Source organism: Acanthochromis polyacanthus, chromosome 8, assembly GCF_021347895.1.
Source record: "Acanthochromis polyacanthus isolate Apoly-LR-REF ecotype Palm Island chromosome 8, KAUST_Apoly_ChrSc, whole genome shotgun sequence".
Taxonomy (NCBI): domain Eukaryota; kingdom Metazoa; phylum Chordata; class Actinopteri; family Pomacentridae; genus Acanthochromis; species Acanthochromis polyacanthus.
The window spans coordinates 38,482,908-38,501,875 of record NC_067120.1 but is presented as its reverse complement, the minus strand read 5'-3'; the positions used below and the strand labels follow the sequence as shown (position 1 = coordinate 38,501,875).

Here is an 18,968-nt window from a genome sequence, read left to right as displayed (position 1 = left end):
TCAAATGTTTCTATTGGGCAGCACATCTAAATATTCTGGCTTTTTGGAGGAACTCAAACCTTACTGAGGATACAACCAGTCCATCCCCTGCCTGGCTTTCTTTAGAGAAAGCAGCATGTGATGGGACTTCTCTCCTAGCCCTATTGAACAGCCCCATCAAAATTAGCAAATCACTGTACAAAGGTAACTTTACGATACACAACTCGGTAAAAATTTGGAATCAGATTAAATTACATTTGAAGGCCCCAAATATGTACAGTGATACACCGATTTGTAACAATCATGCTTTCAAGCCCTCTGCTGGAGACCCAGTGTTTGCTCGATGGAGGGAGAAGGGAATGGGGTCCTTGGGCGATTTATATCAGAGGGGGCATCTGATGTCTTTTGAGCAACTGAAAGCTAAGTATAACTTGCCAGCCTCGTATTTCTTCCGCTATCTGCAGATCAGAAATTTTATAAAGGCCCATGTATCAACGTTATCAGACATCCCACGACACCACGCGCTTGAAAGAATAATTCAAATCACGCCAGGTAAAAAAAGGAGCAGTATCAAGTCTTTACCAGATACTCTTCAACCAGATAGAAACGAGCACAGAAAAGCAAAGGTTGGAGTGGGAATCTAGAACTGGGAGTGCCTCTTTCCACAGAATACTGGGACACATGTCTTTCAAATATTCATCGATGCTCAATTAATGTTAGGCATAAATTAATTCAGTTTAAAATAATACATAGATTACACTACTCAAAGATAAAAGTTAACAAGATGTATCCTACTGTATCAGCCTTGTGTGACAAATGCAAGAATCAGGATGGAACACTCACTCATCAGCTCTGGACGTGCCCCAGTCTCCACTCATTCTGGTCTTCAATATTCGGTTTTTACTCAAAGGCATTTAAAAGGTTGTGTGAACCCTGCCCCCTGGTGGCCATTTTGGGATCAGCGGGTGATTCAACTCATTATTCTAACAGTAGAAAGTCTTTACAACAGTCTTTATGTTTCGGTGCCATTTTGGCTAAAAGACTTATTTTAAGAAACTGGAAGTCAGACAAAGTACCTTCAATTGAAATGTGGCTGAGGGAGCTCAGTGAAACCCTGTGCATGGAGAAATGTAGATATAAAAATGCAGGCAGACGGGCAATCTTTGATAAAGTATGGGAGCCTGTATTAAAGTACCTGAAGGATTCCAGTGAGGTCAATGTTACAATATGAACGTCTTCTCAGGATAACTCTGTCATGATGCTGGCTGTAAAAAGGTCCTTTTCCCTGTCATATGGTATTGATTTCATCTGTTGTCAGACGCATAGCTTCTGTTTACTTTCTGCTACCATCGTTGTTCTATAAACTTCAGCTCAGGCTTACACTTTTTTCTTGTTGTTTTGCCACAGAACCCAAGCTGTGTAGAAATCCACCATTCTGTCATATCCAATCTATTTATGTTTGATGTTGCTGCTGTGTTTTTTTGTTCTTTTTTGTTCTTTTTTTTCTTTTTGCATCATATTTTACTTTTGTATATTACAAAACATATAAAACTATGATTGCTTTGTAAGAGACATGTATTCTATCCAATGTACAATTGGCAATAAAAAGAATATTTAAAAAAAAAGTTAGCAAATAAACTTTCTAATACCAATACAACTTAAAAACAGGTAGAAGCAATACTAAACTTACTTGGGTATCATGAACGCACACAAAGCAAGGAAACAATGAAAAAAGAAGTCCTTTTGGCCTGTCCTCCGTGTCTGCTTTCCTCCTGGCGTCAGTCACTGAGCAGCACGCTGGATCTTACCCCTGTGCCGTTCACGTGGTGATGCGTTCAAGCTCACCTCATAACTTTCAGCACTCCACTAAATAGTCTTTCAGACAAGCTGATGACGCTCAGCTGCCCGGAATCTGGGGAGGATGCTGATTGCTGAGTGGAGACAGCGGCGAGGCTGCCTCCACTCAGACACAGCGGAGGAGAGAGAGACAGGGAGAGAGAGCGAGATATGTAGCCCTGTGATAGACTGAGAGACACCAACTGACCAACTGAGAGAGAGAGAGACCGACTGACCAACTGCCCAGCTCGATCATGAGCTCCTGAGTTTTTTTTTTGCTCTTTTGGTCGCTCAGAAATGAGATGAGCCACTATTTTTGAAGAAAAAATGGAGGAAACCAGCCCAAATACACGTGAATGTTGAAAGATTTACTCAAAAGGAGGAAAAAGAAAAGAAAATATTGATTACTGGATACAAGCTAGCATAACAAAGCCCACTGCTAACTGCCAACTGTAAACAAGACTCTTAGCAACGGTCATCATTGAAGAGATCCACCAAAGTGCATACGGAGGCTATTCCTCTCCTTTATCCTTCAGACGCAACAAATGAGGCTGCCAGGAAAAACTTCAAGCAAAAAACCTTGAGAGAAAGGCCAGAGACATTATTCAGTGATTCGTTCAAGACCGGGGATATCAGCAACCTAATCCTGTTCACAGACCAGCCTCAAGCATGGCACTCTGCCATCAGTGCCCACTACCATCTGTGAAAAAAGAGGGAATCTGCAACGGCTGGAAAATAAAAATAAAAGAGGATTCGGATACCACCATGACTGTGAACCTCTATAAGAATGGGACCGTCATGGTTCAAGGGAACCATAAACAGTTTGAGACGGACTTCCTTCTTATTAAGAAAGAGCCCAGCAGGAGAAAGCTAGCTCCACTGACATCTCCCAAACCCTGCCAAATAACACCTGCAGCCAAACTACTGAGCAGCCCCCTGAAGAGAAGGAGCCCACCAGCCCAGAACAGCTCCAAGACCCACAGCTCCACCTCACCATCACCAACCTAAAGGTGAAGTTCACAGACTTGGAGAGAGACCAAGTACACCCGAGAGAGCTGATCAGCCAACAGTCATATCAGCCCACCACAGCTCAGCCTGACCTCTGCACAGAGCTGGACTTACTGAAGCAGGACAGAGACAGATGCTGGAGAGAGCTGACCATGCTCAGAGCTGAGATCAAAGATCTGCACCAAGACAGAGAACAACATCTAGCAGCACTGACAGCGCTGACAGAGGAGGTGAAGGAGCTCCAGGGAGAGAGAGAGGAGCACAGGAGAGCACTCACCTCTATGGCAAAGGAGGAAGAGGAGCTCCGAAGAGAGAGAGAGGAACACAGCAGAGCACCCACCTCTCCATCACATCAGCCTCAGGATAGAGGTGCAGAGACACAGGTACTAGAGGAAAGACCAGACCACTCCCAAGACTCTGTAAACAGCCAAGAGCCACCAGTGCAGCAACCTACCTACAACCCCAGCTCCACATCCAATCCACAAACCAGCACCACATCTCCAACCCCAGAGACCAGGACCAGACCAGCACAACAGAGGAAAAAGTCAAACATTGTCCTCCTCATTGATTCCAATGGAAAGTTCCTCGATGAAAAGAAACTTTTCCCCACCCACAAAGTGTCAAAAATCTGGTGTCCAAACACCTACAAGGCTATGGAGCTGCTGTCAGAGGAGCGGCTTGGATCCCCAAGCCACATCATCATCCACACTGGCACCAATGATTTGCGGAGCCAGCAGGAGAGGGTGCCAGAGTCACTCAACAGAGTGATAGAGAAAGCCTCCAGCACCTTCCCCAGCAGCAGAGTGATTATATCCACTCTGCTCCCAAGGAGAGACTTCCACCCTGACACCATCCACAGGATCAACAGCAGCATATCCAGAGACTGTGCACAGAGACCCAATGTCCACCTCGCCCATCACTCCACCCTGGACATCAGCTGTCTCTACGACCACGTCCATCTGTTTAGAGACACAGTCCCCATCTTCGCCCAGACACTGAAAAACGTCGCTCTCAACAGAGACCAACCTACGGTCAGCAGGAAGAGCACATCAGCCCACAACCCCCACGGAACACCAAGATCCAGACCAACACAGCTGAGACAAGGCCACCCTCAGCCCCATCCACATCATGTCCCAGTAAGAGGCCACCAAAGAAACCCCCCTCAAGCCCATCCACAGCCACTCCTGTCCCTCATGGCCCCACCCCAACCACAGCGACAAGAGCCACACCCTGGCCCACTGACTTATGCCCAGGTGGTCCGGAGAGCAGCAGAACCAACCCCCCCTCCACACCATGAGCTGAGGGACATTCAGCAGATGCTCAGCCTACTTTGCTCCCATCTGATTGGACAGGTACCACATTAGAGTCTGTGTGGACAGAACTATCAACCGTATTATTACTTTTTACAATATGTTGTGCAAATACTTTGAAATTATTCTCTTTGACTAGGTGGTTTTTCTCATTTTTGATCACCAAATTCAACTATTGAGTTTTGAATACAATGTCCAAATCTTTTATTATTTCCTGTTTGAATGTTCAGGGTTTGAGATCTTCTGCTCTTGGCCTTAAGAGCAGGACCTCAGACTTTATTGGAGAGTTGGGAAATGCAGATGTGTTTATACTGCAGGAGACTTGGTGTAGAGGAGATGTCTCCTCTGGTTGTCCCTCAGGCTACTTGGAGATAATGTCTTCGTCCACCAAACTAAAGGGAGTAACACAAGGAAGAGATTCAGGAGGAATGCTGATCTGGTATAAAGCAAACCTTGTGCAATACATTCAATTTATCAAAAAAAAGCAAATTTTCAATCTGGCTCAAAATCAAAAAAGATGTCCTTACTACAGATAAAGATGTATTCCTGTGTGCTGCATATATCCCCCCATCACAATCCCCATATTTTAATGAAGATAGTTTCTCCATCCTTGAGGATGAGATCGGATACTTCCAGGCCCAGGGAAGTGTACTGATCTGTGGAGACCTAAATGCCAGGACTGGTACAGAATCAGATGTCATCAGCACACAGGGAGACAAACATATACCTGGTCAAATCAGCATCCCTCTTCCTTCACTCCCCTATAGAAACAACTTTGACAAAACAGTCAGTAAAAGTGGACAACAGCTGCTGCAACTCTGTCGAACACTGGGTCTGTACATGGTCAACGGTAGGATTCGAGGGGACTCTTTTGGTCTTTACACTCATAGCTCTCACAACACTGATGCTCTGTACAAGAAGGGCCAGAGTCGCCTCCACCTTCTGAGGAGGCTGAGGTCTTTCGGAGTGTGCAGACCTCTACTAAGGACTTTCTATGACACTGTGGTAACCTCTACTTTCCTCTACGCTGTCGTCTGCTGGGCCCCGGGCAGCACAGAGCGGGACATGAAGAGACTGAACAAGCTGACCAAGAGGGCCAGCTCTGTCCTGGGCTGTCCACTGGACTCTGTGATGGATGTGGGTGAGAGGAGGATGTTGACCAAGCTCTCATCCATCATGGACAACAGCTCCCACCCACTGCACCGGACTGTAGTGGAGCTGAGCAGCTCCTTTAGCACAAGACTCAGACACCCTCAGTGCAAGAAGGAGCGCTACCGCAGGTCCTTCATCCCCACTGCCATCAGACTGTATAACACTACTGTGTAGTTGTTATTATGTGCAATATTTATTATCTTGTACTTGCACTTTCGTGACTTTTGCACTCCTCTGTTTTTTGTTTCTAAGAGCCCTGTAATGTTAAATTTCTCCTTTGTGAGAGTAATAAAGTCTATCTTATCTTATCTTATCTTATCTCCTCTTGGCAACAGCACAGTAGACTATAGCATCTCTGACTTAGACCCCTTCTACCTGAGAGCATTTACAATGAGCCTCTTAACCCCCTTATCAGACCATAGTAAAATCACCCTCTACATTAAAGCCACAGCAAACCACCCTCACACAGTACAACCCTGCAATCTGAACTACAGAAAACAGCCCTACTATTGGACAAACAAAAGTAAAAACCAATACCAGACAGCAATCAAAAACCCAGTCTATCAATCCCATTTAGACTGCTTTCTTTCCACCTCTTATCCACTCACTGAGGACAGCCTCAGACAGGCCGTACAGGACATCTACAACAGATTTGACCATGTGGCAGACTTAGCCAATCTGAAAAAAACCCCGCATCACAGAAAAAAAGGCCTAACCAATGATAAGTGGTTTGACACTGAACGTAAACAACCGAGAAAAACTCTCAGAAATGCATCAAATCAAAAACACAGACAGCCCGACAACCCTGAGCTCCGCCTCCGGTACTGGGAAACACTGAGAGTATACAGAAAAACACTCAGAACTAAGAAAGAACAACATGTGAGGCATCAATTACAAATTATTGAGGAATCCCTTGAATCCAACGATTTCTGGAAGAAATGGCACTCTTTCAGCAAACCACAAAAAGAAGAACTGCCAATTCAAAATGGTGACATCTGGAAAAATCACTTTGAAAATCTGTATACTGCTGTTCCTCTAAATTCAGCCCAAAATAATCTCCTCAATAAACTACAAATTCTAGAAGCAGTTTTTAAAAATAATCAGAATCCGCTAGACTACCAAATTACAGAAGCAGAGCTGCTGGCTAAAATCCAGTCGCTGCAGCCAAGGAAAGCTAGCGGTCCAGATGGCATTTTGAATGAAATGCTGAAATTTGATGACCATAAATTTAACCTGGCCATATTAAAATTGTTCAATCTTATTCTGAGTGTTGGACATTTCCCGGACCTCTGGAGTGAAGGAATCATCTCCACAATCTTTAAAAGTGGAAACAAATTACACCCAAACAACTACAGAGGCATCTGTGTCAGCAGTAACCTGGGAAAGGTATTCTGCAGCATCTTAAACACCAGACTGCAAGACTTTCTCAGAGAACATGACGTCCTGAGCAAAAGCCAGATTGGATTCACACCCAAACAGAGAACAACAGACCATATCTACACCCTTCACACCCTTATCAATCAAAACGTCCACCAAAACAAGAAGAAAATCTACTCTTGTTTTGTAGATTTCAGAAAAGCATTTGACTCAATTTTGCACAATGGTCTGTTCCTAAAACTATTAGAGAAAAGGTGTAGGAGGGAAGGTCTATGACATCATTAAAACCATGTACACACATATGAAGTGTGCTGTAAAAGTGAACAACATGGAAACAGACTTCTTCCCTCAGAGTCGAGGAGTGAAACAGGGCTGCAGTCTCAGCCCCACCCTCTTCAATATTTATATTGATGAATTAGCTAAATCACTGGAACAATCTGACATTCCTGGTCTCACTCTGTCTGACACACAGGTTAAATGCTTACTGTTTGCAGATGATCTCATATTGCTGGCTCCATCAAAAGAAGCACTACAACAGCAACTGGATCATCTGCAAACCTTCTGTCAGACCTGGGCCCTGACAGTGAATCTGGACAAAACCAAAATCATGATATTCCAGAAATACCCAGAGGTCAGGGAAACCAAACCAGGTTTTTCCTGGGCTCTCAAGAGGTGGAACACACCCAGAACTACACCTACTTAGGACTACACATCACACCTACAGGAAAATTTAATATGGCCGTGGATGATCTCAGAGAGAAGGGAAGAAGGGCTTTCTATGCAATAAAGAAATCTTCAAACATTAATATTCCCATTAGGATCTGGCTCAAGATATTCAAATCTATAATTGACCCAATTATTCTGTATGGTAGTGAGGTGTGGGGTCCTCTTGCAAATCAAGATTTTGAAAAATGGGACAAACACCCAACTGAAATCCTGCACACAGAGATTTGCAAGAGCATCCTCAGAGTGCACAGAAATACCCCCAACAACAGCTGCCGAGCGGAGCTAGGCCAATTCCCCCTCTTAATTAGAATTCAAAAAAGAGCCATCAAATTTTATAAGCACCTTAAAACAAGTGACCCCAACTCCTACCACTACAAAGCCCTTCAATGCCAGGAGGAGAGCATGGAGAGGAGCCCCCTCAGCCAGCTGATCCTGAGGCTCAGCTCCTCTAACAGCACAGGACAAGCTCAGAACAGTTCTCACACAATCTGCACAAAGCAGATTATAGAAAAAGAAAAACAACAATACATTAACTATTGGACATCTAGAACAAAAACTCAAAGCAAACGTCAATGTTATTTGGCTCTAAACAGACAGTACACGGTGGCAGAATATTTAAGCGCCGTGACTGATGAGAAACTGAGAAAGACTTTGACCATGTACAGACTCAGTGACCACAGCTTGGCCATAGAGACGGGGAGACACAGACAGACCTGGCTGCCCACAGAGGACAGACTGTGTCAGCTCTGTCCACACAGACAAGTGGAGACAGAAACACACTTCCTGATTCACTGTACCAAATACGAACAGATCAGAGGCCAGTTCTTCTCCAAAATAAAACAGCATGTTCCTGACTTTGATTCTCTGCCTGAACAAACCAAAATGCAGCACATCCTTGGTGAGAACAGAGTCAGCAGCTTAGCAGCAGCTAAATATGTCAGCCTGTGTCACAGATTAAGGGACAAGCACAACAACTGTCACCACACCTGACAGACTGACCAAAAAGGAATCTTTTGTGCTTGTTTTTTTTATTGCTATTGTTGATGTTGTTTCTTCTGTGTATTTATATATATATATATATATATATATATATATATATATATATATATATTGTTATTATTGCTGTTTTTGTTGATTGCCGTAAATAATTGTTAATATTGTTATTTGCTTTGGCAATGTTGTTGACATACAATCGTGCCAATAAAGCTTATTGAAATTGAAAAATTGAAATAGAGAGAGAGAGAGAGAGAGAGAGAGAGAGAGAGGGAAAAGGTACTGGGCTGTCAGGTGGGGCAGACAGAGAGCAGGGGGGCCCTGACAGATGTCATGATTTCCCTTATCTCTGATGTACATTTTGTTCAGACATTTTCCATAACAGAACTTCTATAAGTTGAACCTGTTTGGTGGCTGAGTTTCCTCTATCAGCTTGTTTCAGGATGAATCACGTCAGGATTTCAGCCCAGCAATTTCTAAATTCTTCTGCATCATGTAGCAGCAGGAGGAAGACACTTCAAACTGGTCTGACTGGTGTCACTGGTGAAGGTTACACATTTCTGACATAGTTGTGTGTCTTTGTGTCTCCCTCAGGGGTTTTGAAGAGTTTGATGGTGTTGATGTCGGCGGTTATTTTTTTTATCCTCATCGTGCAGTACTTCAACAACCCGTTCAAAAGTAAGTCCAAGAATCAAACAATGTTGTTATCTTTGAAGTAAATCTCCAAAATTGCACCATTTAGTTGCCAGGAACTGAATAACCAGAACATACCCACAGATTTTCAACCAGTTCTTCAACTAATCATGCATAAAGCGCCTTTCAGTCTGAGAAAACTAACCACAATCTAAGCTTAAAATCGGGATTTCATCAAAATCCCTCGTCTTACTTTGAAAATGTGCCAAAAATAAAGTGTTTGTTTTCACCCAGATTCTGTAAAAAACATAAAATTCTGCACTCCTGAGGTCAACACATAACAGAAATTCAGGAACTTTTTGGCTGGAGACAATATGAAAACAAATTAAAAATGGAAACATCTGTCGTTAAAAGAATCTCCATTTTTTTTTCCCCAGTGTGGCAAAAATTACAGTTTTTATTTACAGTTTTGCAAGAATAAAATTTACTTTTTCAGTGATTTCCGGCTTTATAACTGTGTCAGAAGGCATCCCTGAGTTTTGTTGTTGTGCTGTTTCCACTGAGGTGCAAGAAATTGACCAAAAATGTGACAGGAGTAAAAAACAACAAAAACAAAAAAAAAAGCCCAAAACTGTTCAGGAGGTTAAATCCAGGATCCAGATGCAAATTTCAGGGGATGTTTTCTTTTTTTTCTTTTAAAGCGCGTAAAAGTCATGATAAAATCAAAATATCAGCACCAGGAAACTGTTGGACAAATAAAGTAAATCAGGTTGACGTAACTTCAGCTGTCGTCCATTTTTACGGTGTTTTAAGCACTAATGTAAGACCAGACATTCAGAACAACCATAGCATCTTAATTACAATTGTGGCAACCAATATCCTAGTAACGGCCAATAATGTCATAAAGTTATAAGGGTTGGTTATTATGTTAATGGCCTAGCATTAAAAAAATCTTTAGAAAATGTAATAACTGCAGCTGATCATGTAGTAATACATAAATAGGACTGTAATTCTTCTCCCATAAATATATAAAAGAGAAGAAATACAGAGAGCCTGGAACTACACAGAAGATTACTGTTTAGTATTATGAAGCTCTACAAGGCTGCTGCACCAACACTGGTTTAAGTTTACACATAAATCAGTAATTTGGTGAGGAAAGCTGATGGATGAATGCCGAGATTCTTCTCAGTACTGTAGCTTTTGGCGGTAAAAGCAACAAATAGTGCTTTAAAGACAATGAGGTGAATGTTCAAGCTGAATTTGAAAAGGCTGTTCACTCGTGATCCCACTGGGAAGCATGGTGGAGGCAGCATCATGGTGTGAAGCATGGTGGTGGCAGCATCATGACATGAAGCATGGTGGTGGCAGCATCATGGTATGAAGCATGGTGGAGGCAGCATCATGGTATGAAGCACGGTGGAGGCAGCATCATGATATGAAGCATGGTGGAGGCAGCATCATGGTATGAAGCATGGTGGAGGCAGCATCATGGTATGAAGCACGGTGGAGGCAGCATCATGATATGAAGCATGGTGGAGGCAGCATCATGGTATGAAGCATGGTGGAGGCAGCATCATGGTATGAAGCACGGTGGAGGCAGCATCATGATATGAAGCATGGTGGAGGCAGCATCATGGTATGAAGCATGGTGGTGGCAGCATCATGACATGAAGCATGGTGGTGGCAGCATCATAACGTGAAGCATGGTGGTGGCAGCATCATGGTATGAAGCATGGTGGAGGCAGCATCATGGTATGAAGCATGGTGGAGGCAGCATCATGGTATGAAGCATGGTGGAGGCAGCATCATGGTGTGAAGCATGGTGGAGGCAGCATCATGGTATGAAGCATGGTGGAGGCAGCATCATGGTGTGAAGCATGGTGGTGGCAGCATGATGGTGTGAAGCAGCATCATGATTAGGGTGACCATACGTCCTCTTTTGCCCGGACATGTCCTCTTTTGAGAGGCTGTCCGGCCAGCATTTATAAACTCCTTCAAATGTCTGGGTTTTTGATCTTGCCTAGCTTGAGCGCGTCACAGACCAGTGTATTTATCAATCACGTTAAATGGATCCTTTGGAAACACGCTCTGAGAGGCGGAGTTTGAGCCGAACCCCGGAACGTGTATTAATCATTCACAAAGCAGTACAGAGGCGCTCCACACTCACTCACTCATCGCAGGCTGACAGGCAGGTAGGCACACTGCGAGAGAACACTCGAACCGAAAGAAAATGCCGAAACGCAAATGTCATTTCACTGATGAAATGCGAAAAAAGTACCCCTGTTTTCATCCAGGTCGTGTCAAATGGGAGGCAGAATGTACAGTCTCCAAAGCTGGGACTTATAGCTAATAAGAAAAGGAAAAAGAAGGAAAAAAAGGACTGTTGATTTGAGGCATTATTTCTATATTTACATAATTGATAATTGGGAGGTTATTTTGAAGAATGGTACTCTACCTCACTTTTCCTAACTAAGGTGTAAGTGTCAGACTTAAGAGAGATGATTATTTCTTATTTTGTTAAACATCTGAATACCTGTGTTCCTACACAACTTGAGTCAATAACTATTAAAGACCAGAGCATGCCATATTTGTATGTGACTGATTATATTGTTTAGGAGAATTGCTTTAATTTAATAAATATATTATTTATAAAGCAACTGTTTGTGAGTGTTTTGGGCTATTTGTCTGTATATCCAGGTAAAGTGTTCTTTTCTGGGGAATTCAGAATATCTGTTTAACTGAGTTTGAAGCACAGAAAGCCCCCTGACCCATGGAAAACCCCTAAAAATGTGTGTGTGTGTGGGGGGGGGGGGGGGGGGGGGGGGGACTGAAAAGTTTTTGCGCGCGAGCTGGAAGTGTGTCCTGTTTTCAGAGAAACACAATATGGTCACCCTAATCATGATGCTATCAAGACATTTAATTAGAAACCAGCTGGATGAATCAATAATTGGACCTCCACATGAACAGAACCAGCAGCAGAACTTAGAGAACTTATTTCAGCTCCACAGGAACACAGTTAGCATCTCAGCAGACCTTCTGCCCACCCTGATCTGCAGATAAAAATATTATTGCCTCCGCCAGGAGGTTATGTAATCATCGGAGTTTGTCTGTCTGTCTGTTAACAGCATAACTCAAAAAGTCATGGACGGATTTTCACCAAATTTTTACAGAATGTCCGGAAGAGCAAAAGTAACAATCGATTAGATTTTGGAGGTGATCCAGATCACCATTTTTTTGAAGGACTCTGTACAATTGAGAGAGATGCTCTTCCGGACATTCTGTAAAAATTTGGTGAAAATCCGTCCATGACTTCTTGAGTTATGCTGTTAACAGACAGACAGACAAACAGACAGACAAACAGATGGCATGGCGGAGGTCCGCGCTCTCGGAGTGCCTTTTTAGTTATTATTGTTATTGTTATTATTAAATTAGGAAACTAAATGTTGACAATAATAAACAAATGAACCTCCAGTGTTCATCTAACGGCTACAAAAAGACCATCCATCCATCCATTCATTCATTCTCTATACACCGCTTTATCCTCACTAGGGTCATGGGGGGTGCTGGAGTCTATCTCAGCTGACTCGGGTGAAGGCAGGAGACACCCTGGACAGGTCACCAGTCTGTCACAGGGCTACATATACAGACACACAATCACACTCACATTCATACCTACGGACAATATAGAGTAACCAATTAACCTCAGCATGTTTTTGGACTGTGGGAGGAAGCCGGAGTACCCGGAGAAAACCCACGCATGCACAGAGAGAACATGCAAACTCCATGCAGAAAGATCCCAGGAACAGGCCGGGATTTGAATCGGGGATCTTCTTTCTGCAAGGCGAAAGTGCTAACCACTACCCGCTGTGCAGCCCTATAAAAGACCAGAACTACAAAACTGTGTGTGTCTGTGTCTGTGTCTGTGTGTGTGTGTATCTATACCGGTGGGGACTTGGTGGGGACTTTGACCTGACTCCACGCTATATCGGTGGGGACTCGCGTCACGGTGGGACCAAAAATGAGGTCCCCACGGGGGGAAACAGTGTTTTCTTGGCCATGTTGTTGTTACTGAAAAAAGTAAAAGTGCAAAAAAGTTTCTTTAGGGTTAGGCATTGTTTTGGTGTTGGTTAAGGTTAGGGTTAGGGTAAGGTGAGGGGTTAGGTATGAATGGGAGTCAATGGTAGGTTCCCACAAGGATAGGAATACACAGTGTGTGTGTGTGTGTGTGTGTGTGTAGTTGTGCTTCAAGTGTCATCATGTTCCATCAGGTCCTCACACCAGTAGATAACTTCAGAATCCTTCTTGTTGGTTCCATGTTTCCATCACATTCTCCAACACTAACCCAATGTTGTTATGTTGTTGTTGTGTTTCAGGTGTGCAGCTGCTGGCGGCTTCCAAGTGGACTGCAGAGAAGGTGAGATGCAGAACCCCCTCCCCCTCATTCCCCCACCTCCTCATCCCCCCTCACACACAATAATAATAATGCTTATTATCATTAATATTTTAATAAGGCATTAATAAATATGGGCCATGTAAAGTGTCTACTTAGTTAACCTGCATACTTGTCGTTGTTAACCAATGGGCTAAAAAATGACATTTTGAGACATGTTGAAAAACAAGCGCTTTATTGAACAGTCTACAGTTTCAGTAATCCGAAATCAAAATTAAAATAAGCTGTTCTTTAAAAGAAAATACGAAAAAAATAAAATGAAAAAAATGAAATAGAATTGTTCAAAGTTTCCAAAAAATATATACATTTCAAAACAAAAACTAAAACATAGTTGATCTGTCACTCCGGGCTGGTCTCAGGCATCAACTGGAATTAAATGTTTCCTGGCTGCTGCCCTGTCGTATTTCAACGGCTTCGGTCTTTCAGACGGCTGTCCATTGTAAAAACGTCTTTGATGAAGAGCTGTGTACCTTCCATCAGCTTCCAACCTGGCCTGTAGGGCAACACACAAGTCGGAAAGCTCCTGGCTGCGGAAGGATGGAGGCCACACAATCCATCCATGTACGCCATCTACACTGCCGTCCTCCTCATCCGACATCATGTCCGCTGTGATGCCATTCCAGAACTCCTCTTCGTCTGGAGCAAGGACCGTCTTCCTGGCATCCAGCAGCTGTGAACACAATCGGTACAAGAAATCAAAACATTTACTAATGTAACAGAAAAATAATATCATAGAGACCAGCAATACTATTCTAACCACATTTTATATAAAATACACACTCCCATGAATGAAACTAATCAAATGAATCAAACTAATATCTCTTACTCTCTTTCTTCTCTGTCGGGTTGACTATAGCGGAAATTCCTGCGCAGAGTAATGGGTTTTACAAGCGACTGGAAAAGAGTAAAATGAAGCCGTTATTAGCTTGGAGAAGATGGAGGACGACATATCACTGCTTAACATTACCAATTCAGAAAATTGTACCAAAACTCAATAAAAAATATCCTACAAATGGAATATATTCTTACCACAATTTTAGGACTGTGCTCTCCTCTTTTCCGCTGAATTTCCTCGCCGCCCTCGCGCTGGAGAAAGTGTTTATTTGGGCTTCCATGGCGGACATCCTCTCCTGCAGCTCAGACACCGCTCCAGCTTCTCCTCCAGCTTCTCCTCCAGCGGTGCTCTCTGGCAGACAGCCCGCTGATAACGCTCAAAAGTTTCTTCTCAGTGTCTGTCGCGGGTCTGACTGAAACCAGTCGGTCATGTCCAGGCTGTTCATTAGTGATGTTACAAGATGTGCCGAGGCTTCGAAGCCTGTGTCGAGTAATGGAGTGGGCGTTTCCACGAAGCGCGTATCGAGGCTTGCTTCATTTAGGGGAGGAGCCAAAAATTATGACATTCAAAGCCTCGTGAGCTGGTCGTAGTGCTTGACTGGTTCAAGGGGCAGCGAAACGCAATGGATTCCCAGTTCACATTTGTTGGATTTTTGTCTGCTGTATCTTTGCCTGCAATCGGTTTGAGATTCTTTTTCTCCATAGAAGAAGACCAAAAGAGAAGATTCTCCCCTTTCTGGGAATACTTTGACCTGATTTCACCTAATAAAGTGGCATATAACAATTGAAGTTTAATATGAGTATCTGTGACAACACTGCACAGCGCTTGTTCAAATTTTTTTTTTTTTTTTTTTTTTTCTTTAGTATTTCAAAAGTTGAAGTGTCGGTTTGTGTTCCAAGGAGCTGGAGGAATATTGTCCAAAAAACCACCTAAATCCCAGCATTGTGGAAAAAAATATGTATTTTTTTAATATAAACAAATACAATGCTGTCCCTGCTTTTGTTTTTCACTGGTACCACAAGCAGAGTCACAAAACAAAAAGTAGCACAAGCACATTTTATTTATGTCGCCCATATTACAATTAAAAGTATTTTAACATTTTACAGAAAACCAGAACCTGACCCCAATCAAACAGTCAAACTACAAATATCAAATCTCTCCCCATTTTTTTTCCATTTCCCCCCTCTATCTCTGCTATCAGGAAAGACAGACACTATATTAAGTATGTTACTTGTTTATTGGCATTATCATTTCAACACAATTCAAAGCTTCACATAGCAAAGCCAGTGTGTCATTATAGGTACTCTGCCTGTTTTACTATATTTGTCCACTTGATGGCGCAATAGAGCAAATGACGCACCATGAAGCTTCGAGTGATGGGTGAACCAATTGGATGGAAAGCCTCAATGCTTCATGAAGCTTCATCTCACCATCACTACTGTTCATTACGAGGAGCCTGTAGTGAGACTGGCGATACCGGGCCACCATTGTAGAAACTCACGTAACAAAGACCGCTTCTTTGTCCGTTCGTTTATCGCGCGGTTCTTGCGAGACGACGCGTGTGATTGGACGAGCAACTCTAACGTGATGACGTCAGTGACGCAGCATTTCTGAAAGTAGCAGACTTCTCCAGGCCTGCTTTGTGTGGCCACAGTCAAAAAAAAAAAAAAGACTTCTCCAGGCAGCATAAGGAGGTTTAGAAATTTAAAAGTTTTTTCACTTAAATTCTACCTTCAAATTTACATGGCTTAAAAAATGTTTGGACCTACCAGAATCACTCTGGAATTTTATTCCACACAATGTATTTAAAAAAGTAGGAGGCTTAAAATTTCTAATGAGCTGCAACTTCTCAGTTTCTAAATTGCCACTGAAACTCTCAAAGTATTATCAGCAGGCATTACTTTCTTGGAAATTGTGTTATGTTCACAACTTTTCTCCACATAAAGAAATACTTTAGCACAATGGGCAAATTACTATTAAAAACAAAAGTGTATATAATGAGAGCTGGATTTGGAGGGACATAATCTTTGTGACATCCTAATTTGATGATAATGGAAGTCTTTATAGCTATGAAAACTTCCTAAAGGCTAAAGCCTTTCCAGTCAAATACAGAGAATTTGTTACTATTGTGAAGGCTATTCCATCTGGCATGATTGAGTTAATAAAATCCCACTTCAGTTATCAAAATGTTAATGTTCAAATACCTGTTGAGGGCATTGCTGGCAGATGTGTGGTAAACACATCCACTGTACAGTTAAGCAACACAAGAGAAAAGGTGACTGTAGTCATGCTGCTCTGCATGGAGTTTGAGATGTAGGATTTTGACAGTGTTAAGTGCCTGTGATGCGCTTTGATTTTACTTTTATAAAAGCTGTATGAACCCTGATTCAAATAAAGTATATACTGTATAGTTTTATAGTTTTGTTTGTGTAGGGTCCTTTTTCTCTAAAAACCAGTTCAAGTGTGAAAAGTCAACCCCCTACCTTACACCCTCCACACCCACCAACCCTTCCACCACAGACACACACCCATCAGTCTGATTTGCAGTTGTATAGCTCACAGCATTTTCAGTGAAACTGGAAAGTTCCCCCCCTTGGAGATCAGCCGTCCATCTCAATTCCTGACAATTCTCAGTAGTTTTTTGTGCTTCCTCAAAACTGCTGTTTATTGCCATTAATTTGAAATTCCACGGAAATTTTCAGTGCCATTAATTGTTGAAAATCCCCCCTTTCATGCAGTGCAACACTAAGTTAGAACCGTGAGAACCTGGAAATAAGAAAATATTTCTTAGATTGTTTTGTCCCAGAACCAACGACTGATCCTGGTTTCACAGGATTTTATGAAATTACCCAGTCTGCTAGTGTTCTAGTCACAATAAACACAAAATAAACACACAACAGACTGTTGGTTGTGAGTCTGTTACGTGTCTGCTGTGAGTCTGCTGTGTGTTTGTGTTACAGGATGTAGTAGAACGGATGGAAGTGGTCCCCACAGGACAGTTCTTGTCTCCAGTTGGATTTCTGGGTTCCCGGTCGCCGGTCACCAAATGCCACCGGAAGCTGCATAAGAGCGTGTCGGCGTCTAGCACCCCCACTGGTGGAGAGGAGGCGGTCTTGCACCAGAGGATGGCGAGGACGCAGGAGTCGCGGCGCCGCCTGCTGGCAGAGGTGTGCTCTAAGTACCAGGCGGACGTGAGCCAGCAGCCGGTGTCCAAGCGGCAGGTGTCTCGGATCTACGTGGAGGACCGGTCATGGCTGCTGTACTGTGAAGTGCCCAAAGTTGGCTGCTCCAACTGGAAGAGGGTTCTGATGGTTCTGAGTGGCGCCACCACCTCCTCCATCCGGGACATTCCTCACAATGCGGCACATAAAGCCAACCACCTGCGGCGGCTGAACAGCTACGACCCCGATGGCATCGCCCAGCGGCTGCGCTCCTACACCAAGGTGCTGTTCGTCAGGGAGCCCTTGGAGCGACTGGTGTCAGCCTTCCGGGACAAGTTTGAGAATCCGGAATCGTATTATCACTCCAGCTTTGGGCGTGCCATCATTTCCAGGTACCGAGTGAATGCCACGCTCAAGGCGCTGCGCTCTGGTGACGGCGTTACCTTCAGGGAGTTCATCCAGTACCTGGTGGATGTTCGGAGGCCGGTGGGGATGGACATCCACTGGCAGTCCGTCAGCAAGCTGTGCAACCCCTGTCTGCTGCACTACGACTTCATCGGAAGGTTTGAGGTAATGGAGGAGGAGGCTAACTTCCTGCTGCGCAGCATCGGTGCTCCGGCTAACCTCACCTACCCTGACTTCAAAGACCGGAACCCGCTGGAAGAAAGAACTTCCTCCAGAATCACCCAGGAGTACTTCTCCCAGCTGAATGCCACCGAGCGGCAGAGAGCCTTCGAGTTCTACAATATGGACTACCTGTTGTTCAACTACCCCAAACCCTTCCAGGACCTGCACTGACACCTGAGCTCACCTGTTCTCAGGTGAATGATGATGATGAAGGTGGAGGAAGAGCAGCTCAATGGTTCCTGTCCACAGTTTATAGACGGTTGTTTTTGTTCTGCTTCCCAACATGGAGCCTGATGGACTAGTTAAGGTTCATTAACCCTTAGGGCCCTGGGGGGTTTTAGGTCCGTTTTTGACAAATTCTGATTTTACCTCTATATTTCACCTTAAAAGCTGTTGATCTTGCTTTGCTTGGTATCTTTTATTCAGCACAACCTCACCTGTGTGATTCTATAATTATTTAGTCATTTTGATATAATGTGTGGACACACTTGACCTAAAATAGCAGAAAAAATACAAAGTCCGAGTAGAAAAAAGTTAGATTTTTTTGCTGTGGACACCATAAACATGAGTAATGAATCTTTTTCAGAACTTATAATGTAAATATAAATTGTTTGTCATAAAATAATGTACAAATTTAGCAGTTAACACAGTTATATACCACTGTTTGCACTAAAATGCAGAAATTGTTTTAGGCGTTTTTGCACAACTGTTTACAAAATCATGAGGAGTCACAATAAAATTTTACATAAATGAATTTGTACCATTCCAAAAAGCTTTTTCTGTCCACCACAATCTATACAATGACAAAAGCAATAGAAACAGGCTTAAGGACCACAGGGAGAATCCAGAGTCCTGGTGTTCTCCATTGCTAGAATATGTTT

At 43.2% G+C, this 18,968-nt stretch overlaps 2 protein-coding genes across 13 annotated transcripts in view; one reads left to right on the top strand and one right to left on the bottom strand.

The window, feature by feature from the left end:
- Window positions 1-18,968, bottom strand: part of LOC110951151 (carbohydrate sulfotransferase 8-like) — a 118,365-nt gene that overhangs the window by 92,578 nt on the left and 6,819 nt on the right. The gene's annotated exons all lie outside the window — the stretch shown is intronic.
- LOC110972391 (carbohydrate sulfotransferase 8-like) lies at window positions 16,981-18,258 on the top strand. Its single transcript, XM_022222775.2, has one exon. It carries the CDS (start codon window positions 17,275-17,277, stop codon window positions 18,256-18,258), a length of 984 nt encoding a protein of 327 aa, XP_022078467.2. The 5' UTR covers window positions 16,981-17,274.

Coding starts and splice junctions, on each gene's coding strand:
- LOC110972391 (XM_022222775.2), top strand. CDS start 17,275: ATGGAAGTGGTCCCCACAGGACAGTTCTTGTCTCCAGTTGGATTTCTG.